Source organism: Pholis gunnellus, assembly GCF_910591455.1.
Source record: "Pholis gunnellus genome assembly, chromosome: 15".
NCBI classification, from domain to species: Eukaryota; Metazoa; Chordata; class Actinopteri; order Perciformes; family Pholidae; genus Pholis; species Pholis gunnellus.
The window spans coordinates 9,995,247-10,013,911 of NC_136542.1; the positions used below are offsets into that span (position 1 = coordinate 9,995,247).

The 18,665-nt window shown below is 41.6% G+C and overlaps 1 protein-coding gene across 3 annotated transcripts; it reads right to left on the bottom strand.

The window, feature by feature from the left end:
* Positions 1-896: 896 nt before the first annotated feature.
* On the bottom strand, positions 897-15,915 carry ppp2r5ca (protein phosphatase 2, regulatory subunit B', gamma a). 3 transcript variants are annotated; one of them, XM_079175395.1, is made up of 14 exons: positions 15,770-15,915; positions 10,461-10,660; positions 8,918-9,028; positions 8,602-8,694; positions 8,338-8,468; positions 8,186-8,245; positions 7,883-7,991; positions 7,518-7,571; positions 7,236-7,406; positions 7,006-7,133; positions 6,235-6,336; positions 5,999-6,071; positions 4,465-4,581; positions 897-3,074 (listed from the first exon to the last, which is right to left on the bottom strand). In XM_079175395.1, exons 1-14 carry the CDS (start codon positions 15,861-15,863, stop codon positions 2,940-2,942), a joined length of 1,578 nt encoding a protein of 525 aa, XP_079031521.1. In that variant the 5' UTR covers positions 15,864-15,915; the 3' UTR covers positions 897-2,939. The 3 variants fall into 3 exon arrangements, with proteins under 3 accessions (XP_079031521.1, XP_079031519.1, XP_079031520.1); XM_079175394.1 differs by having other exon boundaries at positions 2,943-3,074; positions 4,465-4,546; XM_079175393.1 differs by lacking the exon at positions 4,465-4,581.
* Positions 15,916-18,665: the final 2,750 nt, after the last annotated feature.

The following is an 18,665-nucleotide window of genomic DNA, read 5'->3' on the forward strand; positions in this document are numbered from 1 at the left end:
TCGTGCCAGGGTGCCGCTTTGAAGCCAGTGAGAATGACATGTCCATATGTGACGGACTGACTCTTGTGCGTATTTTAGCTTTGGCTGAGATATGGATATTTGTGTTGCTGAATTCAGTCATGGATGAAATGCTTGAAACCTGCAGGATGAACGCTACAAGTGGTGTTGCAGATGTTATTCTCTGCATTTTGGTTATGGACCGCGGTGAGGAAATGCCCCTTTTCAGGTATATGGCTCCCTCTTGTGTTCAAAGCAGCATACTGCTAAAGTAGCTACTTGCCATTGCTTCTGTTTAATGCATTGAACCAAATTAAGAATACACTTATTGCTATACTTGCCTTATTCTCTCCCTGTTAAAGCAAACGGACTAAAGTTTATATAACGTAGTGTACAAGTGTGTTTCAAAATAGTAATTTAAGATGTCAAGTAAAGCCAAAATGGATGCATGGTTGAAAATATATATTCAAATAATCTCTTTATTCATCCTATATAGTTGTACACCACTAAAGACAGTGATAGGAGCACACAACGGGCATGAACATTTGTCAGTTATATAGAGGAGGGAGGAGACTTTGCAGATTTTCATAATAAAAATAAGAACATTTTCTAACTCCTTGTGACAATGAAAGTACATCCAAAACAGGAGAAATAAGACGGTATGTGCCAGATTGACTTCTTTCACTTGCTATTGATGTTTTATTCTGTACAGAGGGACAATTTGTACAAAATTAATCTAGATATATAACACTACATGAAACAAGGTAAATCATATATACAATATTAAATGAATCATATAGTACAGGTCACATACAAAAGGACACTTTAAGTTATCATGTTTTGGAAATGTGTGAAATTAAAAGATCTGCTCAGATCCTGCAGAAAGAGAAGAAGCCACCGAATCATTTTTAAATCATCTCGTTATCACGGACAACTTGTTTTTTTTTTTCAGCACTAAAATAAACCTCAAACGTCTCTCGACTCAAACTCATAAAACCTATAAAACGTCTCTCCCCGGCAAGCCGGATTGTTTCATAAACGCAATGAACTCGACAACAGAAATCAGTTTGGTGAATGGCATTCCTCCAGGGTAAAAGGTACATGTTTAACATGGTAGTTTTAATTTACATCTTTTTGCATTCAAGCAAATACAGTATTAATACAGTTAACAAGCCAAGTCACAATGTCAGTTTATTATCAGCATCTGGCATTTTCGTGGCCATTTGATAGCAGTCTGTCTCAGCGTTGGGCATCCTGAATTGGCCAGGACAAACGAGAACAAAAGAAACCTGACATCCACGCTACTTAACCTCCAGAGACAAGACAAAGAAATACAACACATCAAATATGAAGAAATCTAGCAGACCTCCTCAGTTGAAACAATGGTACTGACTGGAAGATACTCTCCAACGTTTTAACAGCGTCCTCACCGAGAAAGAGAACCGCTCAACTGAACTTAGGACCGGCAGCACCACAAACATGCCACACCGTTAACTTGATGAAAGCTTCCAAACAGTTACTTGTGTAATCATTAATTAATGTCAGTATGTCAATAGCTACTGTGGTTACCAGCACTTAAGTTTGATAATAAATTAATTTCTATCTTCTAACATTAAAATCTTTATAGCATACAGTGCAACCACACCTCCCTGCTCTCTAAAAAGAAACGGAGCAGCGGTTGTAACTTAGTTAGCGCTGCTAAAAACCATCAGTGAGTTTTTAGGTGTTGAGATGGTACAGATCTGCTCCTCCAATCCCATTTAACAAAAAACTAATCTCTCAATATATTTTTCTTTACAAAGATAACGATCCCTATTCATTTTACAGTGTGTATATATATATATATAAAACCCACCACTCACCTTGAACACCTCACAGCCGCACTCTTTTTATTTCAGCATGCAGCCAGTATAATGCAACTTAGGTGGCAAATACTAACGGCTTTCACTCAGGTTCATCATTATATACAGTAAGTACCATTGTTTGAACTGTCAAGTCATCATTATGGTCTGGTTTTCAAATATTGCGAATGAACTTAAGGAGAGCAAGCATATAAAAGAGTTGCATATGGCACAAAACAATAAAATGGAAAGTGTCTGATGTCCACAGGACAGCTTCCTCTTTCCTCGCCACCTTTCCTGGACATTGCAAGGCTAAAAGGACGAGTCTCAGTTTGGTCTGGTGTGCTAAACTAAAAAAAAAAAAAAATAACTTTCAAACACCAGTGACCAAAAACAAAGGCAGGTGTGTCTGTTGAAGTCACAGATAAAAACATGAAAGAAACAAACATACGGAACACACAACAGTCTTGGCACTGACAAGATGTCTGTTAGATTGAGCAAAGAACTAAAGAAAACGTACAACGGATGACAGGAAAGTCTTGTCTTGTCTTTTCATCTGACCAACAGGTTCTGATTTCTTTTCCGTTTGACAGAAAAGAAAACCAAGCAGAGACCAAGAGACGATCCTTAGACAGTGAGTCACACAGTTCCTATGTTTCCACGTCCGATCCGTTGTGTTTGGAATGAAGGAACCAGCTTCGTGGCATCCGTACTCCCAGGTTCCACATTTACAGTGAATGCACAGGGGGGGGTGGGGGTGGAAGGAGAAAGTAAGAGGAACCTACGGGGGGGGCGGGGAAATAATAGGGGGAACACAATCAATGTGGCTAGGGCTAAAAGACACGATACACTCTCCCACTCCTCTCCAAATAAAGAAAAAAAAAACCTGAGAAAGCAGAAATCTGGGGGAAGAGGATACACGGCTTCTGCACTGGGGCAGCAGGAATGAAGAACTGAGACTTCTGGGTAAACTGAAGGTGGGGAGGAGGCATGGGTATCCCAACATTGCCAGTGCAATTCTGGCGCCTGGGCGAAGAGGATGTCCATGGCTGTCGAGGGTAAGAGGGGCAGTTGAACAAAGAGTCGACAAGGTGGCGGGACCTAGAGTCCGTCGTGGGTGGTCAACATGTCGTCAGCTCTGCGGTGGCACTCCAAGGCTTTTGTGGTGTAGATATCCTGAGGCAACTCAGATTTGCGTCGCACCATAGGCCGCTCTTTCCGCTGCTCATGCTGCAACTGTCAAGATTGAGCGCAGAAGAGGAGGAGACAGTTAGGCTTAATTACAGCGTTTTAACATCGTCATCTCCTGTCAACATGTCCCTGTTCTGATCATATCTCTGGAGATTAAGCTTGAGCACAATTCAGTTACATACATCGAAATCTAATTCACAGAGAACGAAGACTAACCGAGATAAGACATGGCGTACTGAGCGAGGCCATACCTGGACCAACTTTAAATTAAATACACAATATCAGACATCTATGGAGCCCCCAGGTGTTCATCATGAAATAAAGACATTATTAGCTTAGTAATTATATGAATACATTGTGACAAATGTAAATTAACCAAAAATTATTTAAAAAATGTTTTTAAATATCAATTTAATAGTGCTATTACACGCCCAATTTTTTTATTTTATCACTTTTTATTTTTATGGTGTCACTTTGCATGACTGTGATGTCACCAGTCTTCATACAAATGATTAAATAACATTTCAAAATAGTGGGTTGAGCTTGAATAATGTATCGTATTATTATTTATGACTAATTATTGTGTCATTCACACTGAAGGGTTACGAATTCACTGGAGAAAAATAAAATTAGCCCCGCTTTTATTTTAATTAACCGGATTATTGTCTCGGAAATGTATGAAAAACTAAAATCTGCATTGAACACGGCTGCTTCTGCTAATCAGCCTGACGAGGCAGTTAAGCCCGTCTTAGTTCCGCGTAAGCGAGAAACATGAATTCAGAAGATCTACGGTTGCGTTTTTCTGTTTAGGTCAAAGAATATTTCCTTTATTGACAAATTGGTTAATTTGGCAAAGCTGGCGAGCCTACACAGCAGGAGGGATCAGCTTTCTGGGTCAATAAAAGCACGCACTGGGGAATGTATTCCTTCAGTGGACTACATTTACCATCAGCACTGATTGGACATCCACATAAAGAAACGTGGCAAATTCTTCCTTTAAAAAGAGAAAAGTATCTTCCAATTGTCTCAAACTGGATTAAACTAAATTGGCTGAACGTGTTTGCGTCCATGAGATCACAGAGGATAATTTTTTCCCCATTTTCTCAGTTAATTCTTCTTCATATATACTTTACAAAACATTGAACACTTTGAGGCTTCATAATACTTAGACAACATGCAAGGGGCCACACAGAAAGGAAGCTCTTGATTCCAGTGTTTAGTCCATAGTTGGATTTGTTTCCACATTTCATAAAGTAGTTTGATTTATAAATCTAACAAAACACAAACAAAGACTATAATACGTACAGAAAGAATACAATGCTAACTTCTATAGTGCAAGTGGCTTCAATTAGAAGCCTTGGGTAACACACAGGCCTGATAATATAGAGTGATTATAAGAAGAAAGATAAATAGACAGAGAGAAAGTCAGGTTTACCTGAGTTGCGCCCGCCTCAACTGTCTTTTTTAACCTCTGAACATCTTCTATCAAAGGGACATCCGTCTCCATTGCTACAGGACTATTGAGGTCAGAGGAATCAACATACATAAAGAACTATGTTGAAAAGAAAGAGAAACAAAAACAAAAAACACAACAAAAAAAAAGGATGGAGAAAAGACTTTCAGTCGCATGCAAAGAAGAATGAATCAAGAGGCTCTGATGTTTAGTTTTTACCAGTTTCATGCTTCAGTTGAGGCGTCGAATCAAAAGGATTGAACACGTTTCACGACTGATTTATTGGGATTCAAGTGTTGATTATGAAAAAGCAACTGTGTCACACAATGTTAAGCTCGTCAGTTGCTGTTCACACTAAAACTCTTTCATGGCAGATTAATGATGTACTGATCTGTTTGGATTGAAACTGTACTTTGTTGCACATTTAAACCAATAGTTTAACATTTTGGGAATTATTTGCTTTCTTGCCAAGAGTCGGATGAAGAGATGGATCATGTCTGTACTGTAAATACTGTACATGAATGTAGCTTAGCTTAGCACAAAGGCTGGTAACAAGGGGAAACAGCTAGCACGGCTCTGTCCAACAATAACAAAATCAGTATATCAGCTAAAAAACACAATGTAAAAACATCAACTGTTGTGTTACAGAGGGTTTATGTGTTGGACTATTTGGTCTGGTTTCCAGTATTTGTGCTAAGCTAGCTGGCTGCAACTTTCCAATTTACCATAAAGACATGAGAGAGGAATCAATCTTTTCATTTAACACAATTCCCAAAATGTTGAACTATTCCTTAAATGCTCAAATCAGTTTTTTTTCTGGGGGGGGGGACAGGGATTCTGTATAGTTACTCTTTGATTTAATCAAACACTTCTTCAGAGAGCATCTTAGAGCTGTCGGATTCAAGCATTCACCACAACTAAGCACATCTTTCCATCTTTAACAGCAGTGTAATTATGAAAACATGAACTACCAATTCATATTGTGAACAAAATGAGTCCTTAACAAAAGGGGCAATGTGTAACATGTGGCCACGGTTTTAGTCAAAAGACCTCCAAAATAAATGACCTAACTTCATCAACAGACTGTTTACAGTGTTGAAATGATGTAACAGACGTCTATGTGTTGTGTTGCAGAGATTTCGACAGAAAGGAGCACGTAGCATCCAGTCTGCCCTCATTCCAACATACGAGAACAAAGAGCTGCCTCGAGGGCCGCCGCCACACTTGAGGAGTATAAGGTAGCAGTGACATTACTTAGTAGCTAGCGGGGTTTTTTTTAAAACACCGTATGACTGTAAATGTAACTTGTATGGGCCCAGCAGTAGAGGGGAAATGCTGCCCCCCTATTACACATCACATCTTTATCAGGACAAGATGGAAAGGGAACTACAATTCAACAACAAAACTGGCTAACAGAAAACAAAAGACACACATTTCATAGAGATGACTGCTACACACACACACTTCCACACACAGTGATAGAAAGGGAGGTTAGGTGACTGCACACACTGCTCACCTGTGGATTTGACTTGGCGAGGTTCTCGATCTTGATCCAAGCCTCTTCACGTTCTTTTGACTTTGCCTTCTCTCTGTTGAACAAGCAAACGTCGCGTCATTAATCTGTTCCGCTGCACCGGTTAAAATGTGAAACCCGACACTCATTTAAGCTGCAGTGTTGAGGCAGAAATGATGTGTCACTCAGACATCATTGCTGGAGATCGACTGAGTGGGAGAAGAGTCTCGGGAGCCTACTTGTTTTTCTCAGCCCTGAACTGCTGTGTGCAGTCGTCAAAGAGCTTCTGATTCATCTCCATGAAAAGCTTCAGAGCGTTGTAGATGAGGCCGTGGATGGTCCTGTGAGCACACACACACACACACACAAGTCGGTCAAGAGTCAAGTCTTTATAGGCACAAGTGACATTACTGCAAAAGCCGCTTTTTTTTCCGAGCCAAAATTGACATTTGGTGACTAGCTAGAGCACCTACAAATTACTAACTGACAAAACGATTACAAAAAACTATCAACTGTTGGTTGAGACACTTTTAACCATATTTAATCTTTAAATGTCTCATCCATCCAACAGTCCAAAACCTAAAAGATACTCAGTTTACAATTGTATAAAAAGTGGCATAAATAGGGATTGTTGTGGAACTTTTGCTTGAAAGATTACTTAAATCGATTAATAAATTATAAAAACAACTGCTGATTACTTTTCTGTTCATCAGCTAATTGATTGGCTGTGTCAGCTTTATATTTAACATATTGGAGATATTAAAAGTATTCTGTTGTGTACTAAAAGCAGCAAACGTAAGTTATGCATAAAAAAGGGAGATCTGCAGCAATAAAAGCCTTTTTGAGATTATTTATGCTAAATACATCAGGTGAAGTGTGTAACAGGAGAGTACACTCTGTGACCAAGCTAAAATACCTACACATACTTGAGAGATATCACTAATGTGAGCGGTTGTGTCAGACTGGTGTTACATGCAGTGAGAAGTACAGCGCGTGTGGCAGTATCTTACTTGTTCCAGTGGGTCTTAGAGTTGCGGTACAGAGCGGGGAACATAATCGGCAGAATCTTGGCTGCGTTGTCGCTGATCAGACTCATGATGTACTCGTTGTTCCAGTAGTACAGAGCTCTCTCTGCCACCTACGGAAAACACCTCAGTCAGGCACATACTGACAACCACCTGAATAACCCCCCCCCGACCACCACGTTATGAAGCGACGGTTGTGATCGCCCTCGGGTTACCTGGAAGTGCGGGCTGGAGACACACTTGGCCAGCTGTCTGAAGAGAGGCTCCTGCACTTTAACGAACTCGGAGGGCTCGATGACGTCCAGGATCTCCTCCAGCTCGTTGAGGAACATCACTTCCTTGGGACTGTGAGTCTTTGGCCAGTACTTTAGTAAAGCCATTACCACCTGTTTGGATGATGACCCGGGGAAAAAAAGTCAACAAACTCATTTTAAATCAATTCTAGCGTCAGAACAGGAGTTTCACCATGTTGTTCATTTTTGTATTTTTTTACATACCGGCTCGGTAAGAGTGCTGTCCTTTTCCAAAAACTGCACCACGCAGTAGGCCAGCTGCAAAACAAATAATCATTACACTGTTGAAAAGTATTTCACTTTACCGGACGCAAGCTAAAAGGTAACACGGCGGGGGACTCGTCGATGCTTTAGGGAACGGACCGGCTGGGACACGCAACAAGAGTTTTTGACAAAACCTGCAGAATGACCTGCTGCTCTCATGAAAAGAGGAGGCGTGTACTCAAAGCAGGTTTGGACAAGAATATTTAAACACATTTTTTTATAATTTCTGTGCCGTATGCGTGTCTCTTGCCATAAAACTAAATCAAGCTCAGCATGCTGACTCATTGTGTGTTCAACAAACTCACCTGTGGATGGTAGACACTGAGTGATTTCACTTTGTGCAGAGGCAATAAAACCTTCAACAGAAAAATCTTGTGCTCTTCCTTTAGTGGTAAGGCAAATCCATTGATTATACTGTGAAATGAAACAAAAAGGTACCTTCAGAACAAAGTAGGAATGTGGAATTAAATAGCCGATAGATCAGAAGTTGTACATTTAGGACAGAAACGAGGTTTCATAGCCGACTATTATGAAAGAAAACCATCGACTATCATGTACAAGTTGTATGAGAGCCACAAACATCTGGACACTTAAGCTGATGCCCATACCTTCCAAGTATTTCCAGTAGTTCGGCTATACCATTATGGTGCTCCGTCTCATAGATAAACCTGTAAGGACAAACGAAAGAGTCACACATTGAGCATCATGCTTGGTTTACAAGTTTTAAAAATGAGCAGAGCGGTGGGAGACCTGCACGGACCTATAGAAAATGTTATTGATCTGTTTTCTGATGTACGCTCTCAGCCCCAGGAACTTTCCATAAATCCTGTGGAGGGTGGTTTTGAGGAAGTCTCTCTCTCTGGGATCCTCACTGTCAAATAGATCTAGGAGCTGCAAAGCAAGAGAAATGTTCCCATAATTAAATCACAATGCGAATGTGTGTCTTGAAATTGTGGTTCCCCCCCCCCCCCCCCCCCCCCAACTATACAATCTGAGATTTTGGCAAATATTTTCCTTTTCTTACCTGCATAACAAATTTCTGGTCGATGTATTTCTTCGCTATGTTGGGCTGAAAGTCGGGCGATTCTAAAAACCTAAGGAAAAATTCATAGACGAGCTGCAACAGAAACAAGAAAAAAAAAAACAGAAGGAATGAATGCTGAGAAGGAATTTAAGCAAAAAAGCGTTGACACCAAATAAACCATTTAAAATCTGATACAAACGTAGTCATTTTGTAAACTTCACAAAGGACACAACTTCACACTTCAGCCATGCAGGGAGGCTGTTCTCGGTTCAGAATAACCTGTTTTGTGGGCGATTTAATGATTTAAAATGTCAACCTGGAGGTGTGGCCATGCAGCTTCAAGTGTTGGCTCGTCTTCCTCGGGATCAAACTCCGCTCCGGTGGGGTTGGACGACGGAGGCAATGTTCTGAACATATTCACCGCAAACTGGAAGGAGAGAAGTGAAAATGATACCGTGAATGTTTATTCCAAAAAGGACAGTACGCTATTAGAGTAAACTTCCTTTTGTTGTTTTGATAACCCCGAAGTTTATAGTTCATGTTGCGACCACACAAACGCCAACAGCTCTACCCAGAATACGTTACAAGAGATTTTCACTAAGTTAGACCAAGACTTCCTGTCAGAAACTTGACTAAATGTTTCCCGTCATGATGGTAACCAGCAGTGAAACCACAACAATAGACTGAATCATTTTCTACACACACACACACACACACAACAAGATTTACAAGCATTTAGAGATGTGCTGGAGTATGTGACAAATAATTAAGTAACAGCAGTATTTCAGTGATGAATGTGTTTAAATGTTTCTTTCTCTCTATTGTATCCCCTTTGGGACGGGTCTGCAGCACACAACGTTTGCTTAAAGCTTGATTATGAATGCTTGGTGCCATGTTTCAGGATTTATTTCCCCCAAAAATCGGTCAATTCTTGATTTCTCACTGCTCCAAAAAAAAAAAAAACAGCAAGAAAATTAAAAAAATAAGAAATAGTGTCCTATCTTATGCGTTGTAAAAATAAATCTTTTTAGGTTCATGTTAAACTTAAACTGGCCTTGCAACTGGCCTCCAAGGCTTTGGCCCACAATAATCAGAGTGTGTTGTGTTCCTGGTCTCTCGCAGTGTCAACTGACTCCCCTGTGGGCTGCTGTTCCCTGGCAGGCTGATCATGGGACAGTGCAGGTGGCCTACTAAAACACTGGGAGCCTTGTTTGAAAAGACAGGCTACAAGGTAGACGGACTATGTGGACTGTGCTGCACTTCAACCCACAACAGGCTGTGAAGATGACTGTGCATTAACTCCACAATGGAAACTGTAAATGGAAACGTCATAACAGTGATTACAGCAGTTCTGGCTGTTGGCTTTGACGATCAAAACGATAATTTGTAGTCTAGTAAGACACTCTTCCTTTCGCCATGTTTAATAGCTTCATTTCTGTATCCCTGCACACTAAAGAGTGTGATGAGACGGTAAGCAGAACATCTGTCTTCATGATCATTTTGGGGTATTTAGTCATAAACGCATTTATTTTTGACTTGACGATGAGTCTACGGGAAACATTTGTATTCATGAAAGCTTGCAGATCATTACAGCTTGATGGCTAACATATGCATCTTATGTGTTTTCACCCACTTTATTCTTGAAAGATAACTTGTATCGGTGACTGAATAGACACCTCAAGAAAGCCAGATCTTCCGCCCGAAGCAAAAACCTCAAAACCTGATCACAAACATCAGCTGTGCTCGGCTACTACCAGCTCCAGTCCCGCAGCTACAGCCTGGCCCCCTATTATTGGCCCACGCTTAACCCTCAACTTCAGCTTTTAACCGCAAACTTAACCCCCTCCGGTTTCACTGACCATGTGCACCACCTCCGGGTAGATGGGCTCTGTGATGACATTCCTGTTGTGGGTGATGTACTCCACCATTTCGCTCAGCGCCGCCCGCTTCACTTCCTTCCATTTCAGGTCGCTCAGCGGGTCGGACAGGAAGTCAAAAAGAACGCAGCACTGCCGTAGCTTTTGGATGAAGAGCTTCTCCTGCTCTGCGGGGGCCACATCTGAGGAGACAAAGAGAAGGAGGGGGGTAAATTGAGGTTTGTGAAGGGAAGAAAAAGAGTCCCGAATGAGCGGCGAAGGCACAACAAGGCCACACAGTGGTGATGCAATAAGGCGGTGGGGAATATAGGAAAATGGAGCCATGTTCGAAAGAGTGAGGGGTCACGAGAGAAAGGAGGGGGCGGTGTAACTGTCAAGGACGACCGCTAAAGCAGCGATGGGATAGAAAAAAAAAAAGAAACAAGAGAGTGACGGAGACGGGCAAATGAGTCATAAAAGTGCTAAAGTGCTTTGAGGGAAAAGCTGAGATGGTTACAGCCCAGCGGGAGGATAAGGACGGAGCAGAGTGGAGGAGAGTGGAGGAGAGACGATGGAGACGAGGACGGAGGATTTGGGAACGAGGTGAATGGTCGCAGTCCAGCCAGTCGACAATAGGAGTCATTATAAAAGTCATTAGATTTGTCCGTGGTGGTTTGAGGACTTCCTCTTTTCACTTAATTTCCACCAGAATAATCAAGAGCACCAGCCTGTCAACAAATAAACAAACAAACAAACAAACAATCTGCCAGCGCCAACACTTCACACATGACAACACAACGAGGAAAACATCCATTTCGGTTGCTTGACATTCCTACCTGCTCATGTGGCGGAGTAATGACACACAGGGACACCATAATTATGTTGTTATGTGACACAACTTTGAAGTTATTGTTTCTGCTTTTTTTACGATGTTTGGTTTTTATCTTTGATAGTCACATTGGAGGAAAATCTATACGCTATGTTCTTCAGCTACTGTAACAATCGTCCCAGGAGCTGGACATCTAACATACACATGATTGATTGTATTTAAGTTACTTTATATACACGGTTTAAAAAGGGAGAGTTGAGCAAATTGGGAAATAAGCTTTTTTTTTTTTTATCTTTCTTGCAGAGAGTTGGATGAGAAGATCGTCATCCACTCATCCACACCTTAGCTTAGCATAAAGCTAGCCTGGCTCTGTCCAAAGGCAACAATCTACCTAGCATCACCTCTAACGTTCACTTAAAGATACAAACACACGATGCATAGCTGTCCGTCGTCTTGTGACAGGACTGAGCCATGCTAGCCATTTCCACTTCCAGCCTTCATGCATGCTAAGCTAAGCTAACCGGCTGCTACCTGCACCCTTATATTTAATGGAGAGATGCGAGAGTGGTGATTTAAACTTGCTCAACTAGGCCCGCTGTTTCCTTATGAACAGTACAAACCCTGGAACCCTTTATAGATGAGATAGTTCACAATAAAATAACAGACATGCTTTGTTATCTCAAGTTTCTTTCCTGATTTAAGTTGGTTCTTTCTAACCACAGCTTAAATTAAATAGGCAAACTGTCAACTAACTTCTTCACTAAACTCCGGTGTGGGCTCAAGCAGCTGCATGTGACGTTGTGCTCGTGATTAACAATGCATCCGCAGAACAGACCGGCTGGTTTGCTAGACTCACATTTATGATTTCATTGGTGTCTCTGCTGGTGACCTATGCTGTGTATCTGATAGAAGATGAAGAGTTATACAATCACTGCCTACACACAGCACATGACACCCACAGTAGCTTTACATTAAGATTTCTTTTGCTGTATTTCTGCAACCGGAACAGCCTCTTATTAGCAGGAATTAGATTCTACAACTGTAATTGCAATAGAAGGACGTAAGGCCATCGTCCTTACATGAATAGCATACAGCCTGTCGTCCGTCTATGGTGTTAAACCGAAATAAATCAAGCCAGTGCAACAAAAGCTGCACTTTTCTATACCCCGCAATTACTGATCAGCGAGGGGAGTGGCGTCAACAATCGGCTGGCACTGAGGCTCGGAAGCCGCGTCTGCACATGAATGAGAATGTTGGCGTGTGTGAGCGAACCGAATTAGATCAGATGTGTAGATGGCATGTACTGCAGGTCAAAGGGAAACAACATGGATGAATCCCATTGCTCTTCCATGACCGTACTGTAACCTGTAGGCAGAACACTTCCAAGTAACGACAAGAAAATTAGGTTGAGAGACAAATTAGGATTTATGAAATTGGCACAGGGATCAAATAAGACAAAAAAAGGATACATAACCAATTGATTGAAGGCAAACAGAGCACTGCAAACGCTGTATATACTGAATATTAATCCTAATTACACTAAGATAAATGAATTTGGCCTCTTTGCGTTGCAATGCTGCCATCCATCTTGTTTTAAATTAGACTGAAATGTATGAGCAAATAAACAAACTGGCATGCATAAGGTGTGTAATAAGGAAAAACGTAAGGTAATAATAGACAGCTAACCTATTCGCTCATGCCCTAATTTCAATGAATGTACACACAGTGACAAAGGCGCACACACACAAGTGCTTGACATTCTTGCAAACAGGCAGATTCTAGGTAAGAAGAGAGATATCCTATTCAGACATGATGGAGACTTGGCTCACACACACACACACACACACACACACTTCTGCAGTGTCAGTTTCAAGTCGGCCAATTTATCTTGATGACAGTGAGACGTTGGGGATTCCAGAGGAGAGAGGGCAAGTGTGTGAGCTGCCATTAACGGCCATTTCCATATAGGATTTGACGGCCAAAAGCGATGTCACTGTCACAACACTACGACTGCCAGTGCGCCTGATTAAAAACACATAAGAGAGAGAAGTTCATCCAAGACATGTATCATTATTATTGCTACCGTCTCCAAAGTGGACACCTGTTTCAGATAAATAAGGTCCGTTAAGATCAGCTGAGGTGCACCCAGAAGACTGAACGGCAACAGGTAGAATACAGATTACGTTACCGTTTATTTTATTTGGATTCTAAGTTGCACTGGGACATGAAGCTGCACTGGAATGTTTTGCACCGCTGACGCTGTCAGACTTGTGTTATAAAGTTTCTGTACACTCCAGCGGGTCGTTGTGTAACAGATAAAGGCTCAGTGTTGTGATCCCAAAATTGATGCTAACCACAATGTGGCGTCTATTAACGTCGCTAACAGAAGCCTTAGGAGGGGAACAAGCATGCGCATGCACACACACACGAGCATCGCGCCTTTGTGGGGAACAGAGAGAGAGATTCATCCGAGTGCTGCCTGTTCAAAAAACTAAGAGAATAAATAACTGGAGCCACAGTCTCTACTTTTACTTCTCTGTAAAATGGGTCAAACGAACAGCTGATAGTCCGATCTGAAGTTAGGGACGGTTTGGCAATCTGCTTTATCGACAGTGTGTTATGATCAATGTAAACATTGACTGGTACTATTTATAGCTTTGTAGAGTTACAGTGTGTTGCAGTTTTTAAAAAGGCATTTGAACAACTAGGTTGGCCACATTCATTCATTTAGGTAATTTTAGCGGCGTTGAACGCAGTACCTCCAGGATATATAGAGTGAAGTACGGTTCCTGTGTTTGGATATAGTTAAAAGTATGCAACACATAGCTGGGGACAGACAGCGGTTTAGAAGTGCTTTGCCGTGCACGTTAATAAAACGATGTCTTGTACTTTAAAGAAACAAGACAGGGAGCAAAAGAGATTCACGGGCCCCGATCAACACTTGGTGCAAAAGTGTATCTTTGACACATTTTGTGTCCCAAAATGTCTGACATAGAGCATAAACATGGCCCTGAATACAGGCATGAATGCACCCAGAACACAGGAAATGAGGAAACGTTGGGATGTGGAGTCTAATTCAGAGGTGGCCAGGGATCCATCTGTCCAAGTAGGTAGTGTCGTGGGAACGACAACGCATTCCTAACAACGCTGAAAGGCCACCGGATCGTTTTTTTTTTTAAGTGTGTCTGAGGCTCCGAAAAACATCCCAGACACAGTTAAACATGGATGCTGGCCTTCAAACCTTTACCTGAGGTGGTCCTGTCCAATCCCGTTCATATGCATGTACAAATGAACACATGTATGTGTGAATTTATGTATATATATTTCAGATTAGTAGTGGTTTCCCACATTCAAAATCGAATGCAAGAATGGAAGTAAAAGGTATACAATGCAAAGGGAATCTGTAAAGATCTGGATGTAAGACATTTGGTCTGAACGGGGTTAGAAATAATAGACACACACAGAAGAAAGAGGCAGAGAGAGAGTCCGATTGTTCGCCAAACACTGAGTTGTCATTCAAGGCAGTGGCCACTGTGGCTCAATAGAGTCTAATCAATAACTGCCCGAGGCTTCATCTAACGCCGGGCTGCACCGCGAGTACAGTGGTAACAGGCTGGGTCTTTCAAACATGACTGAGTGCATTCTGCACACATTAAAAGAGAGCAGGGCCCGGCGCTCTAATCCTAAAACATTCCTCCTATGGCTGGGTCACGTTGACAGCGGATGCTTTTGTTGACTTCACAGACACATTTTTTTGTTTCTTGTGTCTTGATTGGAAGAAAGAAATAGGGGTGGCATGTCGCCCACTAGGGAGAAGGGTGGGGAGATGGAGTACAACAAAAAAAAGAAAAAAAAAAGAAGGAGTCTGCAGTGGCTGTCTACAGCCTACACACTATGACCAATCTGTGCCCAGATGAACTGGAGTGTGACAAAAACGCTGGGCTGGGTAGAGCAGAAGAAGAAGAAGAAGAAGGAGGAGGAGGTGAAGAGGAACAATATTTGACTCCTCTTTGGCTTTTTCCCCTCAAAAGGCTACGATCAATAGCTGCAACCATAAATACACAAACACAATTAAAGTCAAACACATGAAGCGCAAAGGAGAAGACCCTTCCCCGAGCTATGACCTCACTTCCTTTGACATCACTAGCTTGGCGGGGGGATGGGCAGAGAGAGAGAGAGAGGGAGAGAGAGAGAGAGAGAGAGAGCAGCTAGCTAGTAAAACCAGATTTTTCTGTATGTAGCTCCACTGTCTCACAATAACGCACACAAGCAAATAACAATTATTCAGTTCCCGTTTGAATACAATAGAGCTGCTTTCCTGAACCACAGAAACAGCGATATGTTCCCAAACGTCTGAGTGCTGACTAACCCAGCAGTAACCAGTGGAGGGGAACAGGAGCACAGCAACACACACACACACAGCTCTCTCTCTCCCTAATTCCCTGGGACAATACAGGAAGACAAATATACGTCCTTTACGTACCTCTGAAGTGCATAAGGGCCACCGGCTGAAAAGGCCCGTTGGAATTAGGTGCATCCACAACCATCCTGTCTCCAGATTTATTGCATGTCAACATCTAAACCTCAACCAGGAAGGCGATCCACTTAGGGCGAGAGGCCAGCCTCCATTTTAGCACAAAAGCAGATCAGAAAATGAAGCTCTCTGCTGCTGGAGGGAACTGGCTAGTTAGTGACGTAAGCAGCGAACGGAGCCCGCTGATTGGCCGAGGTCAGGCCGATCTAGCGCGATGTGGGCGGGGGCTTGCTGGGAGAGAGGGACGGTGATTGGCTGAGAGGACGCACAAGGGGGCGGGACGTGCTTTGGAATTTTCGCTGCGGCTCCTCCTCCCCACTCACTCGTCTCTGGTGACGCTCTGTAAGGCAGAACTACAGATCTTAGATCAGATTGACTTAAATCCTCTCCACAGTTGAACCATTAGCAGGGTTTTTCAGCATAATCTGATTTAGGAATAGCAGCTGGAAATAACTTGCTCTGAGTGTGCTTAGATAGAGAGGCCCTGGCTGAATCTTCAAAGTCTCTCATTGTTTGCTTCTGTCATCTCTACTTGGTTCTCTACCAAAAGGAGGTGGAGGAGAGGGTCGGGGGGCTCAAATCTTTAGATTCAATGAGGAACAGAGGGAGACAAGAAGAAACCACATGAGGGGCTGAGGATAGGACCATCGGGGAAAAAAGAGAAAGAAATCCAGTAGAAATCAATGTGACTTTTCTCTGCACAAGATGAAAGACCGTGTAAAAGTGTGGCGTAGTGTCAATAAAGAAAAAACAACATGACCTCAAATACATTATTAGAACTAGTTTGTCTTTGGCTTCACATTATGTATTTTGTGAAAGGGTTTTATGACTCACACTATATTATATCACACAGAATTTGCTGCATTATGTTATTCTGAGTGACGTACAAGTGCCTTACACAATTAGCTGTAAACAGGAAATGAAAGTGAGAGGAAAGAAAAATAAATGCACAGGCACACAACGCAGGAAACTGCTGCAGCTCCAAGCATCATTTTGCAGCCTGTCAGTGAACTAGTGACTCAAACATCTGCTTAAATATAAATATTTTTCATAGTACATTTCACTTGCAATTATGTATATTTAGACAAACCCATATTTCAAGAAATTGTACACCAAAATAAATCCAACTACAAGGCAACAGATGCATACAATCTGCATTTCATCTTTACATAATGAAGTAGCTGTCCCTCTCATGTGACTCACCAGAGGACAAGTGAAACCACATTCACGTCACAAGGCCGACCAGAGTTTTCACAACAGTGGGATTCGACACCAAAGAGACGGTGCTGTTTTCCAACCATGAGCAATGTCAGACAATTACTTAACTAATTAATCCACCAATGAGGAGTGGAGGAGAGGTAACAGTTGTCCATACCTTATTCAAAACGCTTATCAATCTTGAGCACAAAATAGCACCTTTTAAAAATATGTGACCCAAAAGATATGGCAGGTCATTTTTGCCTCAGCAGGTGTTGTAATAACTTAATTGTGGACTGTGTCTTTTTTTCTCCCTGCTTATTAGGAGAGGAGAGGAAGGCCAAGTGTATCACCAAGCAAATCAGACTTGGCATTCTCTCACCGAGGGGCCAAAAGCCTCTCCAAGAGGTGCCATTACATTCCACAGCCATGACAACGGGTGCCGGTATTTTCTGTGAGCTGCCACTTACTTTCTACTGGTATGACAGGCTGTGCAGGAGTGTGTACCAGTTCAAAAATACCCCAGGACTCCTTCTGGATTTTTATTAAGACAAAAGAAATGGTTGGTTGATCAATCTTTCGTTTTTTTTTCAACAAATCTCATGAAGAAGAACAAAAAACAACGTCTGTGTAGCATGATGCATGTAATACCTCCATTGTTGTCCAAAACCATACAAATCATCACTGTTGCACGTGTTCCTTCGATGCTTTGAACACAGGCTTTGTCGTTTGATTGAGGCCCCCACATAATATTAATATATACGTTAATACTCACTAATGTGTATTCATCTGCAGTTGGAAACGGCCCCCAGCAAGTGCAACATGTACTGCTGTTTGATTGGTGTTTGACCAGCTGTGTTACTAAAGTAATTAGCCTTTTTTTTTTTTTTTAAATGAAAAGAGGGTTTTTAATTTATAATAAATAGAAAGTCAGAAAGTATTGAGAGTTGGGAGACACATTTTTGGTTTTGGTCGTAGAATACAGAATGTATTGTCTAAACAGAGTGCCGTAACAGCTTAACTTAAATAAAAAGGCTTGACATTATATCACTATCACTATCATTATCATTATCGCTGACATTTTACTATAAAAGCTGAGTTCAGCCAAGGAAATAATTCCTATTTCAACCAGAAGATGGCAGCACATGCTTGTCCATTTGTCCAAGAGCGTCTGTAACACAAGCCCATCACTAAATGTTTTACGGACACTTGGAGCAACATGCTGTTGACCCTTCTTCATCAAACATGCATTGTTGCCCTACTGACAACATTTTGCCCACAACAGCAGGTAAGACACTGTCGACTGAAGTTGATTGATATCAAAGACAATAAATAAAATTGTCATATTTCATCCATTATCAAGGTATTTTATTTTTTATTTGGTGCTGTCAGGCAGACATTTAAAGATGCTTTCTCTCTCTCACACACACAAAGATACAGAAAGCACAAATAAGAACTTTACATTTTTAGATGTCTGTGTCAATTTTGCTCTTTTGGCTAAAAACAAAATCCATTTGACTTCTCTTGTATTCTGGTTCAGCTCTCCAAGTAAAAACTAAAAACTCACAGAAACAGGATTTCTTGAAATGCAACATCGCCCTTATTTTGTATTAATTAACTGTAAACGTGTCTCCCTCAAATGTGCAAA

Bases quoted from the DNA above. Each gene is read 5' to 3' on its own strand.
- ppp2r5ca (XM_079175395.1), bottom strand. From the start codon at position 15,863: ATGTTGACATGCAATAAATCTGGAGACAGGATGGTTGTGGATGCACCT. The intron at 7,992-8,185 runs GTATGGGCATCA...TTCATTTCACAG, and splicing joins CTACTGGAAATACTTGGAAG to TATAATCAATGGATTTGCCT. The intron at 4,582-5,998 runs GTGAGCAGTGTG...TTTTCAACATAG, and splicing joins TCGCCAAGTCAAATCCACAG to TTCTTTATGTATGTTGATTC.